General features: G+C 39.7%; 1 protein-coding gene across 1 annotated transcript in view; it reads left to right on the forward strand.

Moving 5' to 3' along the window:
- The window catches only part of ptprn2 (protein tyrosine phosphatase receptor type N2), a 253,693-nt gene that overhangs the window by 88,781 nt on the left and 142,405 nt on the right, over nucleotides 1–22,507 (forward strand). Inside the window, exons 10-11 of the mRNA XM_084108170.1 lie at nucleotides 4,822–4,908; nucleotides 8,986–9,065. Of these exons, the coding sequence (XP_083964296.1) occupies nucleotides 4,822–4,908; nucleotides 8,986–9,065 (167 nt within the window). The remainder of the gene's footprint in view (nucleotides 1–4,821; nucleotides 4,909–8,985; nucleotides 9,066–22,507) is intronic.

A 22,507-nucleotide genomic window follows, 5' to 3' on the forward strand; every position in this document is an offset into this window, starting at 1 on the left:
CTACAGTTTAGTGGGACATTTTTTGTTTTTTGCCTTAGTCATATTTAAAGTTTTACTTCACAAAATCAATCCTCACTGATGTAGCATTTAATTTTTTAATGATTTTGTAGTGTATCATCTTCCGGTATTTCATCAGAGCCTATGTATTCACAAATGTCTGTGCTAAGCCCTAAAACGTCCCACCCTTGAAACACCCTAAAACAACTTCTTTGTCACATTTATTCCTTTTGTATGCTTAAATATTTGACATTTGTTATAGAAAATATTGCATAAAAACAGATTGTTATATAAAATAATTTAAATTGCGATCTGTGGCAGTTGTAACTACAGTTTCTACATGTGTTTAGGCTACATTTTCATAACAGATACTATTATTGTATGTTTTATAGAAACTTTAAGTACATTGATTAATCCATGTTAATTAGGAGTCATCTGTGGTACATGGTTATGGTGTTGCTTAAAATCAGTTACAGGTAAACTGTAATTTCTATGCAGAATGGAGCCTTTCACTCATTGTCACATTTCACTCTTATGTTTCCATGCTCAGTTTATGTTACTGCATTCCATACCGCAATTTGTTTGGTTTCCCTCAGCCGTCCTCTTCATGTATATTGGTGTCAGTGTGTAAATTGTTGTGTGTGTGTTGTGCTATAGGGGTGTAAATCGGACAGTTCATCACGATACGATACGATATCGATTCTCTCAGCCAGCGATGCGACATTTGCTGATACAGTACCTCAAAAAATTCTGCGATACGATTACGATTTGATTCGATTCAGGGCTATATCGATCGATTAATCGATATTTAGATATTATGTTCACACAACCAGTTACGTTTTTATTAACTCACAAATGCAACCAAAATATATAACATGAAAGTTTAATTAAACTCTTTGAAAATTGCACACCCTCTCCCAATTGGAACATTTACAACAGAAGAGGTCATTTGCAAGTACTCTGTTCTCGTTTTCATAAATCGTGTTTTTTTTAAAGTAATATCAAATTGCAGCTGGTTGTTTTGATTAATAATAATGATAACTTAAAAAATACAGGTAAATTACAAAATTAAAGTTAATTGAAAGTATGTTTTTTATATATTAGCCTAAAAGTTTGTTTTTTAGCAGAGCAGATACATTCACATTTCATGTTTCAGAGGTAAACAAAACCAAGTAATTGCTATGATACATAATACAACACTCGGTTAATCTTTGTAACGTTTATCTCCTCAACTGACATAGACGCCTAACAAACTTTGTTGTTGTGATTAACGTACACGCAATACAGTGAGCTTTTCCCTCACCACTAAACGTGCTGCTTTAGTAAGGTTCCGTGAAAAGGTTTCAGCTTTTAGTTTCCTTTTACGCCCCAAAGAAGATATCACAGGTTCATCAAGTTCGTTGAAATTATCCATCCTCGATCACTTTTAGTCAGCTTTGACGAGACTCCTCTTAGCTATAGCGTGTCTTTTCGAAGTGACATCTGACATGAATACTGCGCGCTAAAACTGACTTATCGTGTTGTGTTCACCAGAATGTGGAGAATGTCAAAATATATAAATATATTATGTGTGGAATCGGTGCATTGTATCGTTAGACGTTAGATCGATGCATCGATCCATATCCATGTATTGTTACACCCCTATTGTGCTATAGTACATCCCTCAAAGCGAAAGATGATGGTATCCACAGCCACTGCATCTCCAATAACTTGATGTATCTCACAGACACTCCAGGTTTTTGGCTCAATTACTACAGTCCCATTTAACTTGGAGTACCTGAAATGCATAATCTCAAGAAGTAGATTTAAAAGTGTGTAAGTGTGTATTAGAAGAGAGTTGTAGGTGTAAAAAGGCATCAGGAATACAGCTGAACTCTAGCATGTTCTAATTCTCACTTTTTTTTTTCATTTGGATGCTTATCATTCTTTAGGCTTGTGTGCAAGTCGCTTCGTGTGTGTTTGCACATTTTCTGATGTGTGAGCGAGTGTGTGTGTTTTTAACTCGGGCTGGCATGGCCATATCATAAAGACATCACACTTCACAGGGATTCCATTTACACCTTATTGTTTGCCTTATTGCTGGAAAATACAGGTGATTTATCAAAGCATGCAAGCCACCTGTGTCCTATTCCCTATGTGTTTTATGCACTCTCTGCTCTCTGTATTTCCTCCTATGTGCTGTGTTCAATATTTCAATATTGAATTGTATGTGGCATCCATCCATCCAGCAGCACCCATATCTGTATAGTTAATGTTTAAATGATCTCATGTATTGCCTGAAGACCACACATTTTAATATAACTATTTTATATTAAACTTGGTGCAGTGTGTGATTTTTAGCGGCATCTAGTGGTGAGGTTACGAATTGCAACCATCAAAAGTTACGGTGGCTGACAGGAGAAGATGTCATCGTCTGAGACAGCAGAGAGTAGCCAGTTAAGCAATGAGGTTTCTTTACAAAGATAAATTAAGAAATAATGTTTACTTTATTATTCAGTAAAACAAAATGTTATTGCGAATGTTATTGTTACTTGTTCATCATTGTGTCAGTGTTTCATTCGCTGACTTTAGCTAGCTTATTTGCATGAAGAAAAACATAGTGACGAAATGCGTTTGTCCGTTTAGTGCCACTGTAGAAACATGATGGCGTAAAATGGCGCATTTCAATGTAAGGGGACCCGTGGTGTATGTGGATAGAAATGGCTCATTCTAAGGTAATAAAAAACATTATTAAGTAATAACTTAACATTATTAAGTTCATTAAGTAAGGTCTTTGTACACCACTGAAAACATAGTTATGTATATTATATTGCATTTATTTCTACAGATCCTCCTAAATATTACACAATGCACCTTTAAGTGTTTTTTGTTTTAAATGTAAATTGTTCAACTTTGCAGATTTTGTCATGTTATTCCTAGAAAAATGTAATTAATTTCTGCAATCCCAAGGTTGAGAACCTATGTTGTAGCCCTTAATATTAGTGTAACTATGCTATGGACATGAATCATACATCAAATTAAATGGCTTGTTTAAGTAGAAATCTCATATTACTGTTTTAAAAGATTGGACTTTTGATTTCACCTGACCAACAGTAAAACAGGTTAAAAACATCTTATAGACTTACAGTAAAGGAGAGACCTGAGTCAGTCTAGAATAACAGAGACTTAAAGCGTAACTCTCGCCAAAATGCAACCTATGTTCTTTTTGTGAATCTACCCAAGGCAAACTTTCGTTTAAAAGCAAAATTAGAATGGAAACGCCACTTTTAAGATTGACCGTATTTTCATTTTCGGTCAAATTGCCTTTTGAATGGGAGAGCTAGGGGCATTACTATGATAGCATCAGAATAGCTATTTTTAAAACACTAAGAAGGCTCGACACAACATGAAACTTTGCTCAAAGTATCACCAGGGGCTCTACACATGATCTCGAGCATTGAGAACATTGTTTGTGTACACAGAGTTTACTAAAAAGAAAGGTTTTGAACAACTCACTGTAGCTGTTGTTGTTTCCGTCCGCCGGCATTTTGACTGTCAAAAATAGTCGATCTCCGAATGCAACGTAACGGGGAGGAGAGTAAAGATGGAAAGCTCCTAAAGCTTAGTTCCATATAAATTCACGGATAATTTGTTGTTTTGTCGTTAGTGAAAATCAATATTGACCTTGTATTTGAAAAAGGATCCTCATATAAGAAACAATACTAAAATTCAGAGTCAGTTAATTCGCATTCGGAGATCGTCAATTTTTGACTGTCAAAATGCCGGCGGACACAGCTACAGTGAGTTGTTCAAAAATGTTATTTTTAGTAAACTCTGTGTACACAAACAATGTTCTCAATGCTCGAGCAAATGTGTAGAGCCCCTGGTGATACTTCGAGCAAAGTTTCATGTTGTGTCGAGTCTTCTTAGTGTTTTAAAAATAGCGATTTTGATGCTATCATATGGCGCTTTTCCACTACACAGTACCAGCTCACCTTGGCTCGGCTCGGCTCGGCTCGACTCGACTCGCCTTTGTTTGGTTTTCCACTGTGTAAAAGTTGTACCTGTACCTGCTTCCAGGTACTTTTTTTCGTACCACCTCCGGCGAAGTTCTGAGCGAGCTGAGGCGATACTAAAATGTGACGTGAAAACACGACAGATTGCTGATTGGTCAGAGAGAATCGTCACTATTCACTGCGTCATCATTGCACGCGCCAGACGGAGTATCCTGAATAAAAAACAGCAAAAACAAAAACATCCAAAAACAGCATACACTCGATTTCCTCCATTGTCCTGTGTGTGTGGGTAGCGGGGGCGGGGGTCGCATATAAGATTAAGTCACGGCAGTGTTTCCTGCGGCGTCGCTATGACGACCAGGTACTATTGTGGAGGTACTATCTGCAATGGAAAACGGAGCGAAAAGCGAGCCGAGTCGAGTCGAGTTGAGCTGGTACTGGTAATGGAAAAGCACCAATAATAGTGCCCCAAGCACTCCCATTCAAAAGGCAATTTGACCGAAATGAAAATACGGTCAATCTTAAAAGTGGCGTTTCCATTCTAATTATGCTTTTAAACGAAAGTTTGCCTCGGGTAGATTCACAAAAAGGCACTAGGTTGCATTTTGGCAAGAGTTACTCTTTAAGAAAGGGCTTTTTTGAGTTTCTGCCAGTAAGCAACCACCTAGCTACTACATGGCGGCATTGTAAAAACTACTCCGGACATTTTTGTAAATGTCCTGCCAACCACCCACAAAACCATATCACCACATTTTCTTGTGAGAATGTACAAATCTAGATAATTATTCTTTCTCTATTTCTCTTCTCCTTTTTGTCTTTTTTGGCATAGTTCCCTGTCCACTGATCAGGGGCTGAACCTCATGGAGCTCTTAGCTGAAAGAGTCAGCCTTCATGTAACAGATTTTCTACAACTCTCGTAAGTACACACACACAAACATACTTGTTGAAGACAGTCTCATGCTGGTCGACACACTAATGGCACTAATGGAACACTCAACCTGTGGTTTTGTTTTGTTTTTCCATTTCACAGTATAGTTTGGGCTAAGTACTTATTTTCAAGTGACAGCTCAATGATTATGAGTGTGTTCTGAATTCTGTGCATATAAGTTCAAGCTTTAAATAAATGGTTCAGAGAGAGAATGCATGTGTAGGTGTGTGTTATTCTGACCTGCCTGCAGTGATAAACTTCAGTTCAATTACAGCACATTTCTGATGATAGCCAATATTCTCCAAGTGCACAGATTAAAGACAGCTTTCTGCTTAATTGTTTTGAATGCAACAAATGCTTTCTGCCACATCTGTATTTTAGTGAGGAACTTATTGTGGTTACATTTCACTCACAATGAATTGGAGCTTTATATACGAGGATAAAGGAAATACAAATATTAATGCAATTACTAATTTCTTGCACTCTCACTTTCTCTCTCTCTCTCTCTCTCTCTCTCTCTCTCTCTCTCTCTCTCTCTCTCTCTCTCTCTCTCTCTCTCTCTCTCTCTCTCACTCACTCACTCTCACTCACTCACTCTCTCACACACACACAAACAGAGAGATTGTTTTATATACAGTTAATTGGAATATTATAACCTAAGTCCACATTCTAACCCTAACTGAAAACATAATTAACTATATTGTTTTTTTATCAATATGAATGTATCAGATGTCCTCAAATGGAATTTTTCAGGTTTAGCTTTTTTCTTGAAACAAAGTATGTACACACACAAAAGTAGTTTTGTGGACTATAATTATATGGTTAAAACGTTCAGAAAGTTTTTTTTTTTTTTTTTCAAAGGATGCAATAAATTGATCAAAAGTGACAGTAAATACATTCATAATGTTACAAAATACCAACCCCAAACTTTTCAATGGCAGTGTTTATCAGTTTGTTTATGAAAGAGGGATTTTTTTCATTAGCCGAGGAACTTGATTTCCTCTGTTTCCCTATTAGTAAGTGTGAGAATAAATACTAAATAAGATTTTGCTAAAGAAATGCCTTTCAGACCTCACTAAAATAGGGGGGAAAAATAGTAAAATATTTGTGTGTGGTTGACCACTGTCCAGGTGAGCTGTGTCTTTGTGTTTGAGTAATGTTCTCTCTTGAATAGTGGCTCATATCTATGTACACAGGTACCTGCTAATGTATCTATTGTCAGCTCATGCTTTTCATCTTTTCTCAGAAATAATGGAAAGGTGTTCTGGATGATGCACACTTTTATATAAAACATTATGCCATAATATCTGTATTATTTTGGACTAAAGAAATGACAGGCAGAAAACCGCAGTGCACAAGCAGACTACATGGTGGAGAAGCAAGATGCTGCTTGTATAATCAAAAGCAGTTAAAGATCACGAAAATTCAGCACACACTCGCTCGAATATTCGTTCACCCAAAGGCGGTGCTGCCATATTTGGGCTTTGTGCTGTGTTGCAGTTACATAAAGAGTCAGTGTAGCACCTCTCTTAACTCCAGACATGACGTAAGGGCTGTACTGTGTGCAGACAGTAGGGGGCACAGAAAAACACATACGCACAGTCATGGATTTGCAATCAGACGGTCTTGTTCTCTTATACACATTGAAACACTAACAGACGCACATTCATTTATACTAATTCTACCTCTCTTCTGTTGTCTCACTCGTTTATGTATTCTTCTACATCCCCCCCACCCCCACACACAGTCTACCTAGCATCTCCATCCCACACTCTCCCCCATAGTGCAAAAGAAGCCGAACAGAAACAGTACCGTTACATTATAGCTTCCCTCCCTCTGTGTACTGGACGTTGGTGGCATTTTACTGATAGCTTATCAGCACTGATGGTGTTATAACCGGGAGTCTGGGCCATTGTGTTTATTTAGCTCTGAAAGTCAGTGTTTTCATCAAGAAATTCCAGATTTTCTGGGAAAAGAAGCCAAACAGAGGTGTGTGTTCCGGTATACAGAAGAATGCAAAATATGGGGGGAAACTGGTGTAGGGAAAGTAAATACAAGTGGAGTGATAATGTTCCCAGGGTGCATGTGTATATTTGTAAGGGGGAATTATGTTTTTGTATATATTAAAAAGGTAAGGTGTACGTATGAGGACAGTGGTACTGTAGGCAAAAAAATGTGCAAGGTGTTTTTTGTCACATTGCACAGACAACAAAAATGAAGACCTGTCACGCCTAACGGCAAATAATAATAATTATGTATGATTACACACACACACACACACATCAAAACCATACATTACGTTATATATCTAATTCTTTGCTCTTTTACCATACAGCTTTCATTTTTCAAAACAAACAAAAAACAGTTAATCTTAAGACATTTATTCTTAAAACTAAAATAAGGTAAAGGTTTCTCTTTAATGTTTTACCCCCCAAAAATTATTATTTATTTTTTTATTAGATTATTGCTATGCTGTTTCTCATATCATCTGTTATTCCCACTTGATGGGATAACATTAAGCCATGGTTTACAATAATTTAAAATATAATGAGAATAAAAGGATACACAAGAAACTAGAAGCACTATTATTTCCAGCAGATATCTGTCTGTCTGTGTGTGTTAATTCTGCTGAGGATGAGAGGTTGCCTTTGGCCACCTGCTGACGTGTGAATGGGATTTTGTTCTGGTGACAGATCCATTCCTCCAGTCTTCCACCTCTCTTTCTTTTTCTCCCCTCTTCCCATTTTTTTTCTCTCTCTATTTGTGACCCTCACCTCACCCTGGTCGGCAGTGGGAGCAGCTTCAGAGCTGCATCCCAGATAAATGCTTCTGCCTCAGAAGCAGGAAACAGGAAGATCCCTTGTTGGACAACTGCATGTTTATGAGCTAACCATCATATTCACTGCTTTAGTCATCTTAAACAGATTGTAACGAAGTTCGTTATTGTGGGAAGAAGGAGGCGGGAACCGGCGAACATTCAATAGATTTTAATATAAAAAATAAAACAAATACAAAATGAAAGTAAAAGACAGCAGCCCCTCACGGACAACTGCTGTCACATATAACGCCTGGTCTCTCTCGATCTTCACTGTCGTCGCTCCTCCTTTTATGCTTCCGCTCCTCCGTGAGAGATAAGAGCCCAGTGCGTCTCACAGGTGTCGCTCATTAGCAATCACGCCACTGGCCTCGCGCCGTTCTCCCACGGCCCTCAGCCTCGTCCTGCTCACCACACAGATAAACAGATATGTCGAGATGAACAGTAGCTCATCTACGGGTCTGTTTTGATGTCATGGTGGCGTGCCAGTTAACAGATCCTTCTCTTCCTTTGCCTGAGTCTGTGTTTTTTAATTGTGGTGGGATGTGTGACGGTTTGTTTAAACTGTGTCAGTTTTGAGTATACTCAGCATTTTTTTAAAATCATTTCCATTTCCTTTAAAGGAACAATTTGCCATGAAATATTATACTTCACAGGATTCTCTGTTAGAATAGATAAATTAATGTGGAGTGCTGCTCGGATCTCACACAGACAGCTGTTTGGCTCAATCACAAATGCCATTTGTACGAAATGCCATTGTGCATTTGCACAGCATTTCTGGATCACCTATTCAAATGCTGCAAAGAGATTCATATACAATGCATTGAGCCTGTGAGCATTTTTTGTAAAGAATGATTTCTTTTACTTTTTTCATTTGGACCTGTTTGCTGATCTACTAAACATTTTAGACAACTCTAAGAACATCAGGTTTCCCGTGAGGATTTATTTCATGGAGGAAAAACTTGTCAATTTATGTCAAAAGCAGAAAGGGAAGCTAACGGCACAGATCTGTCATAACAAAATGAACCAAAAACGCAATATTCCCCAGTGATCGGATGTTTTAACTGTGCAGTTGCGGTACTGCAGTTGACTGTGTCTGCAACAATGTATTTTTTAAATTATAAAAGATTATGTTCAGGACTCAAAGCTGCAACAGTTTTGTTCATCACACTCACTGCATACTGAGATCTCTCTTTTTACTTGTTTTCTCCTTATTGTCTCATTCTCACTCTGTCTCCTGTGTCTCTCAGGGTTCTGGGTCCAGCAGTAACCTTTCGAGTGCGCCCCAATGCTCGAAACATCAGCACGTCCCAGCTAGCCAGAGTGGCAGGTACGCACAAACACAGACATGCACACACACACGTACACACACACCACTCGTTCCACTACTGCGTTCTAGTTGCTATTCTGATCATCTCCTGACACATTGGGGAAGATCCTCTCATAGTGCCACGACCTTGATTGCAGCATTAGTTATTTTCAAGGTTTAAACCCATATTTTACACTGTTCACATAAGAAATTTGCACACACACATGCAAAAGCAAGAAATCAAACAAAAACAGATAAAAAATGTCTAACTTTTAGTGAATATGGACTCTGATGTCTCCAGGCCTTGTGAAATCACTGTTATATATAATAAACAGTGTATGTACTATATTGTTTTAGTTTAAATGGATGTGATGTGAGGATGTCATCCATTTCATTTGTCTTTTTGTCTGCTGGTGTTTTGTACCAATATTTATTTAGGATGGGCTTTGCAAATCGTTCCTGTTTTTTAATAGCAGGGATGCATCTTCCTTTGTGAATCATGGTATATATAATTTTTAGGTATCGACCAATACCAGGATTGGACAAAATCCAAAATTGATTAATTGACCCTTTCATTTGAGAGGAAATTTGAATTGTATTGGTCCCACCCACAGGGATTTGTTGTTGTTGTTACTGTATTTTTTTATCAAATAAATGCAGAATTGGATGTCTTTCAAAAACAAAACAAAATCTTACCAACCCTAAACTTTGGAATGTGTTGGTTATTTAAAACAAAATTTCTATAGCTGACATTCAACCAGATTAATCTGTTTGTAAGGTTTATAAAACTTTCAAACTTCAAAACTTTCAGACAAGGATTTTTCAACTCAAAATGACAAGTTTTTAATTTTAACAAATCTATTCTAGGTTAAAAATGTATACTTATTACAGTAATATTCAGTGAATTTCTTTGTTTTTTTCCCCCTATTTTAATTTAAATTGCAGATTTGCATCCTGATAGAATAGACATTTAAAAGCACTCTTAATTTAATTTTGAATGCAGCACAACGCTGGAAAATACTGACCATGCCTTTTAATTATGACTTTTCTACATTTTGAAATTCTAAAACAGTTGTTTTGCAGTACCGTTTGAATTTTCATCATTGGTGTCAGGAATTCAGCATTTATAAACTGGAACAGAATAGACTGCAGTACTGCATCCTTTTTTCAGTCACTATTTTAACATTTAACACTCAGGATTTTATATTTGATCTTTAATGCACAAAAGAAAGGGCAAAGAATGAAAGGAAAAACAAAAGGAATCTGACATCATAAGGTCTGGATTCCCTTGATCCATCATAATTACTACTAGGGAAAACAGATTCATGTGAATTTGTCCCATGTCTGTCTGTGCTTCCTGACAGAAATGCAAGAGATAAGACAAGATATACAAGGGAAAGATTTCACAGGAACCTTTGCAAACTGGACCTGAAATACCCAGTTGTTTTAAAAAATAAAGCACTCTAGGTATGTGTTGAAACTCTATTACAGTTTGACAGTCATTATGGGCTCTTTTTTTATTACTCTTTGTTTATATCTGCAGCTACAAATAATTTTCACTATCGCCCATTGAAATAATGACATATGCAGCCAACAAGCCAGTACTTGAAGTGTATTTAATGAAAATGTTTATTTTCATGTTTATTTTCATTTATTTGATTGTCAGTGTTTTGACCTCGGTAGTGAATGCTCTCATTTCAGTTCTACAGATAATGCATAAGTCTATTGTGTGTTGTCTTTCTTGTGGCTGGTTGCTGGAGTCTTTGGACATCTTGTCCTTTTAGACCCAGTTCTGATTGAGAGTGTGTTGTGTGTGTGTGTGTGTGTGTGTGTGTGTGTGTGTGTGCAAAATGCAAATGTGTTTGTGCATGTTTCAGCATCTTTGGAAATGCGCTCCAGTTTTGTCCAATTGCTTTGGTGTGAATTTCGACTTTTATTTGTGTACTTGCATCCACGCAAGTGTGTATACAGTCATAGGACACCCCATGAAATATTTTGTTCTTTTGTAAGAAATCAATATTTGATCTTCTTTCAAACAATATCTATAGATAAAGGTGATGTAATGAACCAAAAACAATGACATTTTAACCATGATATCATTTATTTAACAAAATTCCTACTGAGGAAAAAGTTAAGACGCTCTATGCCCTAATAGCTGGTATTGCCCCCTTTGACTGAAATAACCTCAATAAGACGTTTCCTATAACTGTCTACAAGTTTCTGACATCGACTGGGAGAAAGTTTTTCCCACTCCTCCATACAGAATCTTTTCAGCTGTGTGATGTTTGAGGGGTTTCTTGCATGCACAGCCCGTTTCAAATCACCCTACAGCATCTCAATAGAATTAAGATCCGGGGTTTGACTTGGCCATTCCAGGACTCTCCATTTCTTTCTTTTGAGCCATTCCTTGGTGGATTTACTGGAATGTTTTGGGTCATTGTCATGTTGCATTGTCCACATCCGCCTCAGCTTCAATTTTCGGACAGATGGTCTAACATTTTCCTCAAGTACCCTCGGATACAATGAAGAATTCCTAGTAGATTCTATGATAGTGAATTGGCCAGGCCCTGCTGCAGCAAAGCAGCCCCAAACCATGATGTCACGGTCACCAGCTCTGTCACCTCAACTGCACTTCACTTCCCAGCATCCCTCATGTTTCCCACCTTCACACCATCAGCCATCACCTAATTACATCAGCACCTGCACCTCATCATCAGCACTCCCTATAAAGAGACACTTCTCCTGCACTCCCTCACTGTAAACCCTAACGCTCAAAATAATTAATTGGTTTGAGTAGGACAAACTTAAATTAAACTAATTTGTTCAGTCAAATTAACTTTTATGAGTATTTAGCACTTTCTTTTTCTTTCAAGTTCACAGAACTGATATATTTTAAGTAAACTGAACTGTTTCATTGTTTTGAGTTTTATGAAATGATTTATTTTAATTTAAACAAACTTAAGTTTAACTGAAAAGGCTGGGATGTCTATTTCCCAGCATGCTTTGCCGATGTCACTTGAATGGGAGAGTAAATGCTAAAATTAAGTGTAATATAATGGTTTTTTTTTTTATATTAATGTTAAGTGGGAGATTTAGTAGTGATTAATGTTTTGTTATGCTAATTTAGTAGAATTTCTGTTATTGTTGGTTTTAGGATAGTTACCATCATGGTGACAAGTGGTGCATGCGGCTTGATTTGAGAGCAAATAAAATCTTTATATTGTTGTACTCATACAGCAAGTGCTGTATAACATACTATTGTTAGCATGATAACATGTTAGCAAACTAGCTTGTTAAAACTATAAGTTAATACTAATGAAAGTGTTCTCATTGAGATTACATGAAGGTTTTAAGTTAAATGTATGAACTAGTGTACTCTGATTTTAATTGTTCTTAACTTGAAATGTTTAAGTTCTCTTGAATTATTGCAATGAGAAAGATGAATAAATATTCTGAGTAGCAGAAACTGAAAATGTTTGAGTTTGCTTAATCAGTAAATTTAAGTTAATTATAATTTAAAATTATATTTAAAATAAACTCCAAAAATATAAGTGATGATGTACTCAAATGTTTGAGTTTATGAACTTAAAAAAATTGTGGCAACTGATTGCCTCACTTTTTTTAAGTTCTGCTTACTTATTCGGGTTTACAGTGCTTGTCTGGTCTCGTCCATGATTAATGCCACAGTCTACTTACCTGAAGTACCGTTCTTCCCATCATCACCGATCTACGTTACCCTGGCTCTTCCCGTCTTCATCTACCTGCAACAAGAGACGTCATTACTGTCAGCTAGGGATGGGCAAATGAAGCCTCATGAAGCCTCATGAAGCACTGAGGCTTTCCCCTGAATGTTTCGGGAAAAGATTCGAAGCATCAAGAGTGTCAAAAACAGCGCCATCTTGTGGCAGATCAAATTTATAGCAGCCATGTTTATGAGCAGCTGAGTGCGCAGCGCCGTTGTTTTATCCATTAAGCACAAATAAAAGCCTGACAACGCTAAATGTTCAGTTTTCTGATAATATAATTCACATATTAAAGTGTGGCAATAAAATAAATGTAACAATTATATTAATACTATACAGAAATAAAAATAGTTGCTTGATGCAAGTAAATGTTGGTCTAATTATTTTATGCTGTTAATGTGTCAGAATATATGATCATGTAACATAGGCTGTAGGCTTAATTATATATATATATATATATATATATTTTTTTTTTATATATATATTTTTTTTAATGTTAGTAAATTGGGTAACACTTTACAATAAGGTTCATTAGTTAACTACATTAGTTAACATTAACTAATAATGAACTGCACTTATACAGCATTTGTTCATCTTTGTTAATGTTAATTTCAACATTTACTAATACTTTATTAAAATCTTGTTAACATTAGGTAATGCACTGTGAACTAACATGAACAAACAATGAACAGCTTTATTTTCATTAACTAACATTAACAAAGATTAACAAAAACAGTAGTAAATGTATTGCTCATTGTTAGTTCATGTTAGTTAATACATTTACTAATGTTTAATAAAGGAACCTTATTGTAAAGTGTTACCGTAAATTGACTTAATCTTCCAAAAACCTGTAGAGTAGTGGTCTGGGTTCAAACATTCCGACACGCAAGTGAAGCATTCATGTGACTAGAAAGAAAGTGAGGCTTAGTTTTTCGTTGATTACGTGCTTCTCTGAAAACAATACGCGCTCAGGCATGGAGCTTCATGAGAAATTGCGCTGCATACTTGATACGCGCTTTGAAGCTTCAGTGTCAAATGTAACATCACTACTGTCAGCTAAGTCATCAACAGTTCATCGATCATTATACTTCTCATCTGCATGCCTTCCCTGCATTGCTCTTCCCTCTGCACAACATAATAAACTTATATTATTCACCTAAACCTTGTCTGTCCTCTTCTGATTGTGACAAAAGACCAGACCATAAAGATGAGAAGCTTGGAAATTGCTTCTATAAATGTAGGTGTATTGTGTGCTACACTTTTACACTCTTTGCTGTTTATACACCTTGGATAATCTGAGTCTACTTTGAGTTTAAATAAAAGGACTTATACCTGATCTTCTCTGCCTTTCATCTTCATCATCGGACTGACAGCGTTACACATGACATTTCCACCCCCATGCTTCACAGTTGGTATGAGGTTATTGTGCTCAAATGCTGTCTTTGGCTTGCGCCACACATGTCTTCTGCTACTGGGCCTAAACAATTCAACTTTGGATTCATCTGTCCAAAGCACATTGTTCCAGAAGTCCTGGTCTTTCTCTAGGTGTTCTCTGGCTAATTTTAGTCTTGCCCTGATATTTATTTTTGACAGCAAGGGTTTAGTCCTTGCACACCTCGCATGCAAATCAAACTTGTGCAGTCTCTTTCTTATGGTAGACGCATGTACTTTGACATTAACTGTGGCAAGAGTTACCTGTAGGTCCCGAGATACGGTTTTAGGATTGTTGGAGACTTCTTTAAGCATCTTGCGGTCTGCTCTTGGGCTGAACTTGCTAGGACGGCCTGACTTGGGCATGTTGGCAGTTGTTTTAAATGTTCTCCACTTGTAAATTATTTTCTGCACAGTGGAATGGCTGATTTTGAATATTTTGGAGTTTTTTTTTTTTTTTTTTAATCCCTTCCCAGACTCATATGCATCTACAACCTTCTTTCTGAAGGCCTCAGAGAGCTCTTTTGATCTCACCATGGTGATTTCACTCACTTCCACAATCAAGAGCAAACCAAACTAAATGTCTGAGGTTTAAATAAGACAGGCAATCCTTTAAAACACAATCAAAAAACACAATCCTTTCTAACGATATTCTAATCTTTTGCACATGTTGTGGCGTACCTGATTCTAATTTTAAGTAGTAAATAAATGTGGAGGTGTCCTATTTTTTTGCTCACCAAATATTTCATTTCTATTAAGGAAATTTTACAAATAATTTTAAAAAGACATTTCTTCAGTTTTATTAGTTTTTAGTATTATTATTTATATTACCTCCATCTCTCAATATTGTTAAAATGAAGATCCAATGTCCATATGTTGAAAAAGACAAAGGTTTTCATGGGGTGTCCTATCTTTTTCACATGACTGTATCTCCAGTCTCTCCTCCCTTTGAGAGTCTCTTGTAGCATGTTGAGAGAGTTAATGGCTGGGCTCGTCAGACCCAAATGTCAGACAAAATGTTAAGTCAACATGATCAGCCGCTCTCACACAGCAGATAAATTATGAAAACCCTGGTGCCTGAATTCCAATTTATTACTTTATTTAAACAGAGAGAATCTCTCCTCACACTTTATTACTCCTGAATACACACTGCTGTTCGCACCTAATCGTTTGTTCAAAAAATGTTGTGCCTTTGACATCACATACACCTCTTAGATATTTAAGCAACTTCACAGTATTTGTGATTAGTGGAAAATATGGTAATATGAGTGTTGAGGATTATGTTTGGGTTGTAACTGTTGATATTTGTTTATATGTCCATGATTTACATCTCTGCTTTGCCTAAATTTTTTCAGAAGCAGTGTTTTTACATTTAAAACAACCAAATCTTGCTTATTTAACTTCTCAAGTGCTTACTGCAATTTTCAAGGGATATTATAAACTTCTATTATAAGTAGCTTGAATAAGTTGAATTTGGGTCTTGCTAAATATTGTGCAAAAACCTTAATATATATGGCACAATTGGCCACTAGCTCAGCAGTCTGATTTTTAGAAGCACTGAAAGGCATCAGTCTTTTGTGCATGTATGGAGCTCTTATGTAGCACCACTCTAAATGACACTGAAAAGCACATGTACTGTTGACCTGAGCACATTAGAGAACATTAGATCAGCCTGTTAGGCAAGAGTCTTCCTTTATATATAACCCCCTTCCATTCAGACACTCAAAATGGAGAATGTTTTCATGGGTGTCTGAAATGAACATGTTCCACTTATCTAGTTGTATTCCTCTGGTTCTGCCACACACATCTGTCTATGACAGCAGCTCCCTTGTGTTTTGTCTTTGTTGTTGTTGTATGTCATGCAAATGTGTCAATTTATATTTAACTTACTGTATTTCCCTTTTGGGGACAAAAAAGTCTGTCTGTCTTTTATAGTGTAAGAAGAAAAATATATACAACTACAATACCACAGTACTTAATGAACAGTTATAGATAAAATCAACTTTTTAATAGTTTATTCTCAATTGGTTTATAATGCCAAACATGCATTAATAATTTTCTAGCCAGTCATATACCACATTACACTCTGTTATTGGGTAACGTCTCAGTTACGTATGTAACCCTCGTTCCCTGAGTAGAGAACGGAGACGGTAGGTTGTGACGACGAATGGGGTTTCGCTTAGAAAGCCTCTCACCTTCGAGAATTAGAAAACGAGCCAATGGCAATGAAATGCCTTGGGTCTGCGGAATTTGCATAGCATGGGTATATAAGGAAGTACGCCAGCAACATGCAGTTATGTTTTCTTGCTGAGGAGCCAAGACTGAACTCAGGCGTTTCCAGCGGTACAGCGGAAGTGGCAGGGAGATGTAACGTCTTCGTTCCCTACTCAGGGAACGAGGGTTACATACGTAACCGAGACGTTCCCTTTCGTGGTCACTACGAGTTAACCCTCTGGGGTCTAAGGTGTTTTTGGGGTCCTTGAGATGTTCTGACATGCCCTGACATCTGTGCTTTTTTCAGTTGCTTATAAACATATTAATGGCAAAAAAAAAATACACACTATTTAGCACAAACAGGGCTACCATAATATGTGAGCAACAAGAATGTACATGTCTGCATTTTTGAGAGAATAATGTTTATGCGTGGTTATTGAAAAAACTAAAAACTAAAGTTTCTGAAATAAGACCACAAAACACATACTAAATATGTGCCAATAAGACTTTTGTCTAATGGATGTCATCGCCTAGTGTTTTTTCTTCAAAATGATGTGAAAATCACCCTGCCTAATCATTCACATAACACAATACATTGATTTGAATTTTGCAAAGCACTTTCTGTTTGGAAAGGCAATATTCGAGTGGGCGTCAACGATCATGCATATTTAGTGGTTCACACCTGAGGAGACAATGGGGCCCACATACTTAATGACCCTTTCATTCAGGTGAGTCACTGAGCCACAAGAATGCAAGAGCAACAGTTGGAAGCATCTCAATTCTTTTTTATTTTTCCACAAATTGTGCTTGCAAATTGGCCTATAATATCCAAGGAAAACATGTCTAGTAATTGTGCAGTTAATTCTCATACTGTATTTTCAGTTTTGGAATATTTATCCTCTCCCCAAATTTGTCACTAATAAAACACAATAAAAATTATTTAAAGAAAAGGCTTATATTTACCTTTTAATAGTTTGTTTACATCTACCTTGTAAATATCTTTTTTTTAATTAAAAAGGTTACAATTACAACAACAATTCAAGTGTAATCTTTCTTTGTAAAAACTAAAGTATACATTTTATCATACATATTTCAAAGTTAAGGATTTGATTGATTATTTGATTACTTTATTTTTGACAAAACATACTATATTTAACATATGAGCAAAAATTGGCAAACAAAAGCTTATTTGAGGTTGCAGATATTTTACAGTAAAAATGTATAATCTATCCAAAACTAATCAACGAAATGTTGTCTTTCATATGTCTGTAACATAGGTCTTTCATTTTTATTATAAGAAATATAAATGTTAATTTGCAGTTTAATACGTTGCTTATACAAATACATTTTATTTCAACATATTTCAGTCGATTTTTACTCAGCAATACAGTTTGCTAAAACCGAAACATTCATTCACACACAGAAATGCCTGACTGTAACGTTGTTTTTATGAAATATTAGGGCATATAAATGTTAATTTGCAGTTTAATACGTTGCTTATACAAATAGCCTACATTTTATTTCAACATATTTCAGTCGATTTTTACTCATCTCAGTATAGCAATACATTTTGCTAAAACATCATCATTCATTCACACACACACAGAAAGGCGATTTAAATTTAAACTGTCTTTTTGCGAGCTGTGGTAAACAGCGCGCATCTCTGCGGCTGCCGTTCATTCATTCACACGGAAACGCGATTAACTTGAGAAGAAAAAAAAACTTACTACAGTTTTCCTCACTCAGTCGGATCCTCGCTCCTCGCAATACCCGAACTCTGAGGTAGATTCTCCATTATTATTATTCCTCACAGCGCTGCCAGATGGTGTAAACACGTAGGCTACAATGATATGATTAAACTTGTGTTTTCTCGAGCTGATATGGGGGGCGTTCACAGGTTTGCCTCAGTAATTTGCGTTTGAATAGCACGCGCTCTCCGTGGGCGGGTTCACATTACATTTGAATTAGCTCTAATGAGCTCGACTGGAATCGCTCTCTTTTAATACAGATTTCACAAGATGAGAATATTTGTTTTTTATATAAATTACCTCATTTAAAAGAAGAGAATTCAAGCTTCATGCCTGTGTGTCTGTATGCCTGTTTGACTGAGTATTCGCTGAGTTACAGTTCATTTTCGGACGCGTTTCAGAATGGATTTAACTGACAGAGAGAAGGCAGAACTCGCATCACGTTTATTTTTCTTTATTTGGCAAAAAGCACAACACTTTGTTTTTATTGTGAGTATACACAAAAATAATACACATTTAACAGAATCGATTGATGTATGAAACTTGCTTGTAATATCAAAGTCAACAGAGCAAAATTAATTTCTTTTGAACTGAACTGAAAAAAAGCGAGCCTATCGCGCCGGCGCGATTGTCGACCTCAGGGGGTTAAGTTGTGACGACGAATGGGGTTCCCAGTCTAATCATGCCACCTCGGCTGTCTTCCAGTGCCCTGAGTAAGTCTGAGCTCCCTGACGTGAGAGTAGCACGAACAAAGGACTCCTACTTAACACAGGAATGGGGGGGGGGACTTACAGAATACACATATGACCTCAGAGGGGGCTGCATATGGACAAACATATGGGGCTGCATATGTTTCAACCCCAGGGGGGGCAAGGTGGCTTGCCAAGGGAAAGACACATGCTCGGAGAGCTTACAGTGGAAATACACATGTGGGGGTCGCCCAGAGGGGGAACCATGCACATGGTGGCACCTAGCCAATCGCGAAAGCTGCCAATGGCATAACTCTGGTGTTGACGTCAACAGTGCTAGAGGAACTCAGGGCTTCTCGGGGAGGCTCACCTGAGGAGAATATCGCACGTATCCAGTCCGTGGAATGGAATGGCGAGCAAGCGAAGACACCTGAGCAGATCCTAGTACCGGCTGGTTGAAGCGAGTACATGAGAGGACACTGGCTCCACTCAGAGATTGTAGAATCTTGCGAATGTGTTGGGTGTCGACCAGCCTGCAGCTCTGCAGATGTCTGTTAGCGAGGCCCCATGCGCTAGAGCCCAAGAGAAGGCCACACTCCGGGTGGAGTGGGCCTTCACACCAAGGGGGCACGGTCGACCTTGCTGCTGGTATGCCAAAGCACGGAGGGCGCGTACTGGACAGAGCAGTGCCAAGGCTAGGTCTGCCTCCTCCAAGGGCAGCACTTGCAGGTTCACCACCTGATCTCGAAAGGGAGTGGTGGGAACCTTGGGCACATATCCAGGCTTGGGTCTCAGGATCATGTGAGAGCAGGCTGGCTTGAATTCCAGGCATGCTTCGTCAACGGAAAATGCCTGCAGGTCCCCTACCCTCTTAATGGAGGCCAATGCAACCAGGAGCACTGTCTTAATTGACAGGAACTTAAGCTCCACTGATTGCAGAGGCTCAAAGGGCGCACTCTGCAGGGCAGTTAAAACCACTGAGAGGTCCCAAGAGGGATCGAGAGGAGGGCAAGGAGGATTCAGTCTCCTCGCTCCTCTCAGGAACCTGATGACCAAGTCGTGCTTTCCCACAGACCTACCCTCGACTGCGTCGTGATGTGCGGCGATAGCGGCAACATAAACTTTCAGGGTGGAGGGAGACAGCCTTCGCTCCAACCCATCTTGCAGGAAGGAAAGCACGACACTGATCGGGCATTTTCTGGTGTCTTCTTGGTGAGAAGAGCACCAGTTGACGAAGAGGTTCCACTTCAATGCGTAGGCATATCTCGTGGACGATGCTCTAGCATAAGTGATGGTAGCCACCACCGCTGGTGGTAGGGTACTCAAACCTGCCTCGTCCTGTCCAGGAGCCAAACGTGGAGGTTCCAAAGATCGGGACAAGGGTGCCATAGGGTGCCCTGTCTCTGAGAAAGGAGGTGATTCCATGGAGGTGCTGTTGCGAGGAGTACAAGTTCGGAGAACCAGGTCCGGTTGTGCCAATGAGGGGCAACCAAAATGACCTGCTCCTCGTCCTCCCTGATCTTGCACAGGGTCTGTGCAAGAAGGCTCAATGGGGGAAACGCATACTTGCGGAGGCCCCGCGGCCAGCTGTGCATCCGTGCCGAGCGTGCCCTCGGTCAGGTCGCAATGAGACGAGTCGTGGGAGGCAAACAGGTCTACCTGCGTGTCCCCGAACTGATCCCAAATCAGCTGAACCGTCTGGGGATGGAGTCTCCATTCTCCAGGGAGAGGCTGAAGCCGTGAGAGCTTGTCGGCTGCACAGTTCAGGTCTCCCGGGATATAAATAGCTTGAAGCGACCTCAGATGCTTCTGACTCCATAGGAGGAGGTGGCGAGCGAGTTGCGACATACGGTGGGAGCGTAGACCACCTTGTCGGTTGATGTACACTACTGTCGTGGTATTGTCTGATCAGACTAGTACGTGCTGGTTCTTGAGCAACGCATGGAAGAGTTGGAGAGTGAGACGTACTGCCAGCAACTCGAGGCAACTGACATGCCAAAGGCGCTGGGGTCCTGTTCAGGAGCCCGCAGCAACATGTCCATTGCACATGGCACCCCAGCCTGTGGTGGAGGCATCTGTTGAGACAACAACATGCCTGGAAACTCGTTCTAAGGGAACTCCGGCCCGTAGAAAGCTGAGGTTCGACCACGGGGTGAAGGTCTGACGGCAAGTCGGAGTAGCTGGTACTCGGAGTGTGCCGTGTTGCCATGCCCACCTCGGGACTCGATTGCAAAGCCAGAGCTGAAGCGGTCTCATATGAAGCAGTCCGAGCGGCATTACTGCGGCTGCGGATGCCATATGCCCCAGGAGCCTCTGAAATAACTTAAGTGAAACCGCACTCTTGCCCTTGAACTGTCTCAGGCAAGTCAGCAGTGACCGCCCGCTCTCTCGTAAGCTGCACGCACATGGCGACCGAGTCGATTTCTATACCGAGAAAAGAGATTCTCTGCACGGGGCAAAGTTTGCTCTTCTCCTGGTTGACCCGAAGGCCCAGACAGACTAGGTGCCAGAGCACTAGGTCCCTGTATTCGCAAACCTGGTCTCGAGAGTGAGCTAGGATCAGCCAGTCGTCGAGATAATTCAGGATGCGAACCCCGTGTGAAGGGATCGTTTCAAGACGCACAGGTCCAGGATTGGCCGTAACCCATCGGTCTTCTTCGGTACAATGAAGTAGGGGCTGTAGAACCCGGACTTCATTTCGGCTGAAGGGACAATCTCGATCACACCTTTCGCCAGTAAGGTAGCGACCTCCGCAGGCATGACAGGGGCATTGCCATGGGAACTCCACCATGGGAACCCCAGTGTGCCCTTTTGCAGTGGCCCCGTAGAGGGGAGGAAAGGCGGAGAAGGTCGCGGAACGATCACGGGAAGACAGGGGTGCCTTCCAGGACCTCGTGACCTCCTCATGCACTTCCGGGAAGAATGGTATTGGGGTTGGATGCTGACGGAGATCAGCGGCCGCACCCAAAAACCAATCATCCAGTCGCGAGGGTGAGGGACGGGGTGGAGGGTTCCACTCTAGACCAATGCTCGCGGCGGTCCGGGAAAGCATGGCCGTCAATTCAGGATCACACTTGGACAATGCTGGCACACCCGAAGGTGGCAGCACAGCCGAATCTTCACTTCCCGATGACTCCTGCCCACCTTGTGATGCTGCGATGGACATAGCATCATCATCTGGAGCACCGAAAGAAACACCCGGAACGCCTGAAGACGGTCCCGCGGTTTCAGTCTGAACGCTCGCGGGTAGCAACACAGGAGAGGGGGGTGTGGGCCGAGGAGCAATCGTCTGCGCTTTGTTCCACACCGTCACCCTCAGGTCACCCTGGCCACTAGCCGAAGTACAACCTTTCGTGGAGGCGGTAGATCGGGGTGTGGATGAGGGGACTCTCCCTCTGACGAGGTCATTGAGTCTCGACCGTAGTGTTGCGATGGTCATGTTCATCCACAAACGCTGCTTTAGTGTGATCAATGCCCAAACACACAAAGCAGTGATTGTGCCCATCAGAATCAGATACAGTCCGACCGCAACCAGAAGTGCACGGGCGAGACATCTTTAAAAAGACGTGCCGTGTGCAAGCTCTTTTTGTGAGAGAAAAAAACTCTGCAGATGCTGAAGTGACCAGGGAGAAACACAC

This window comes from Abramis brama (genome assembly GCF_963993115.1).
Source record: "Abramis brama genome assembly, chromosome: 3".
Taxonomy (NCBI): domain Eukaryota; kingdom Metazoa; phylum Chordata; class Actinopteri; order Cypriniformes; family Leuciscidae; genus Abramis; species Abramis brama.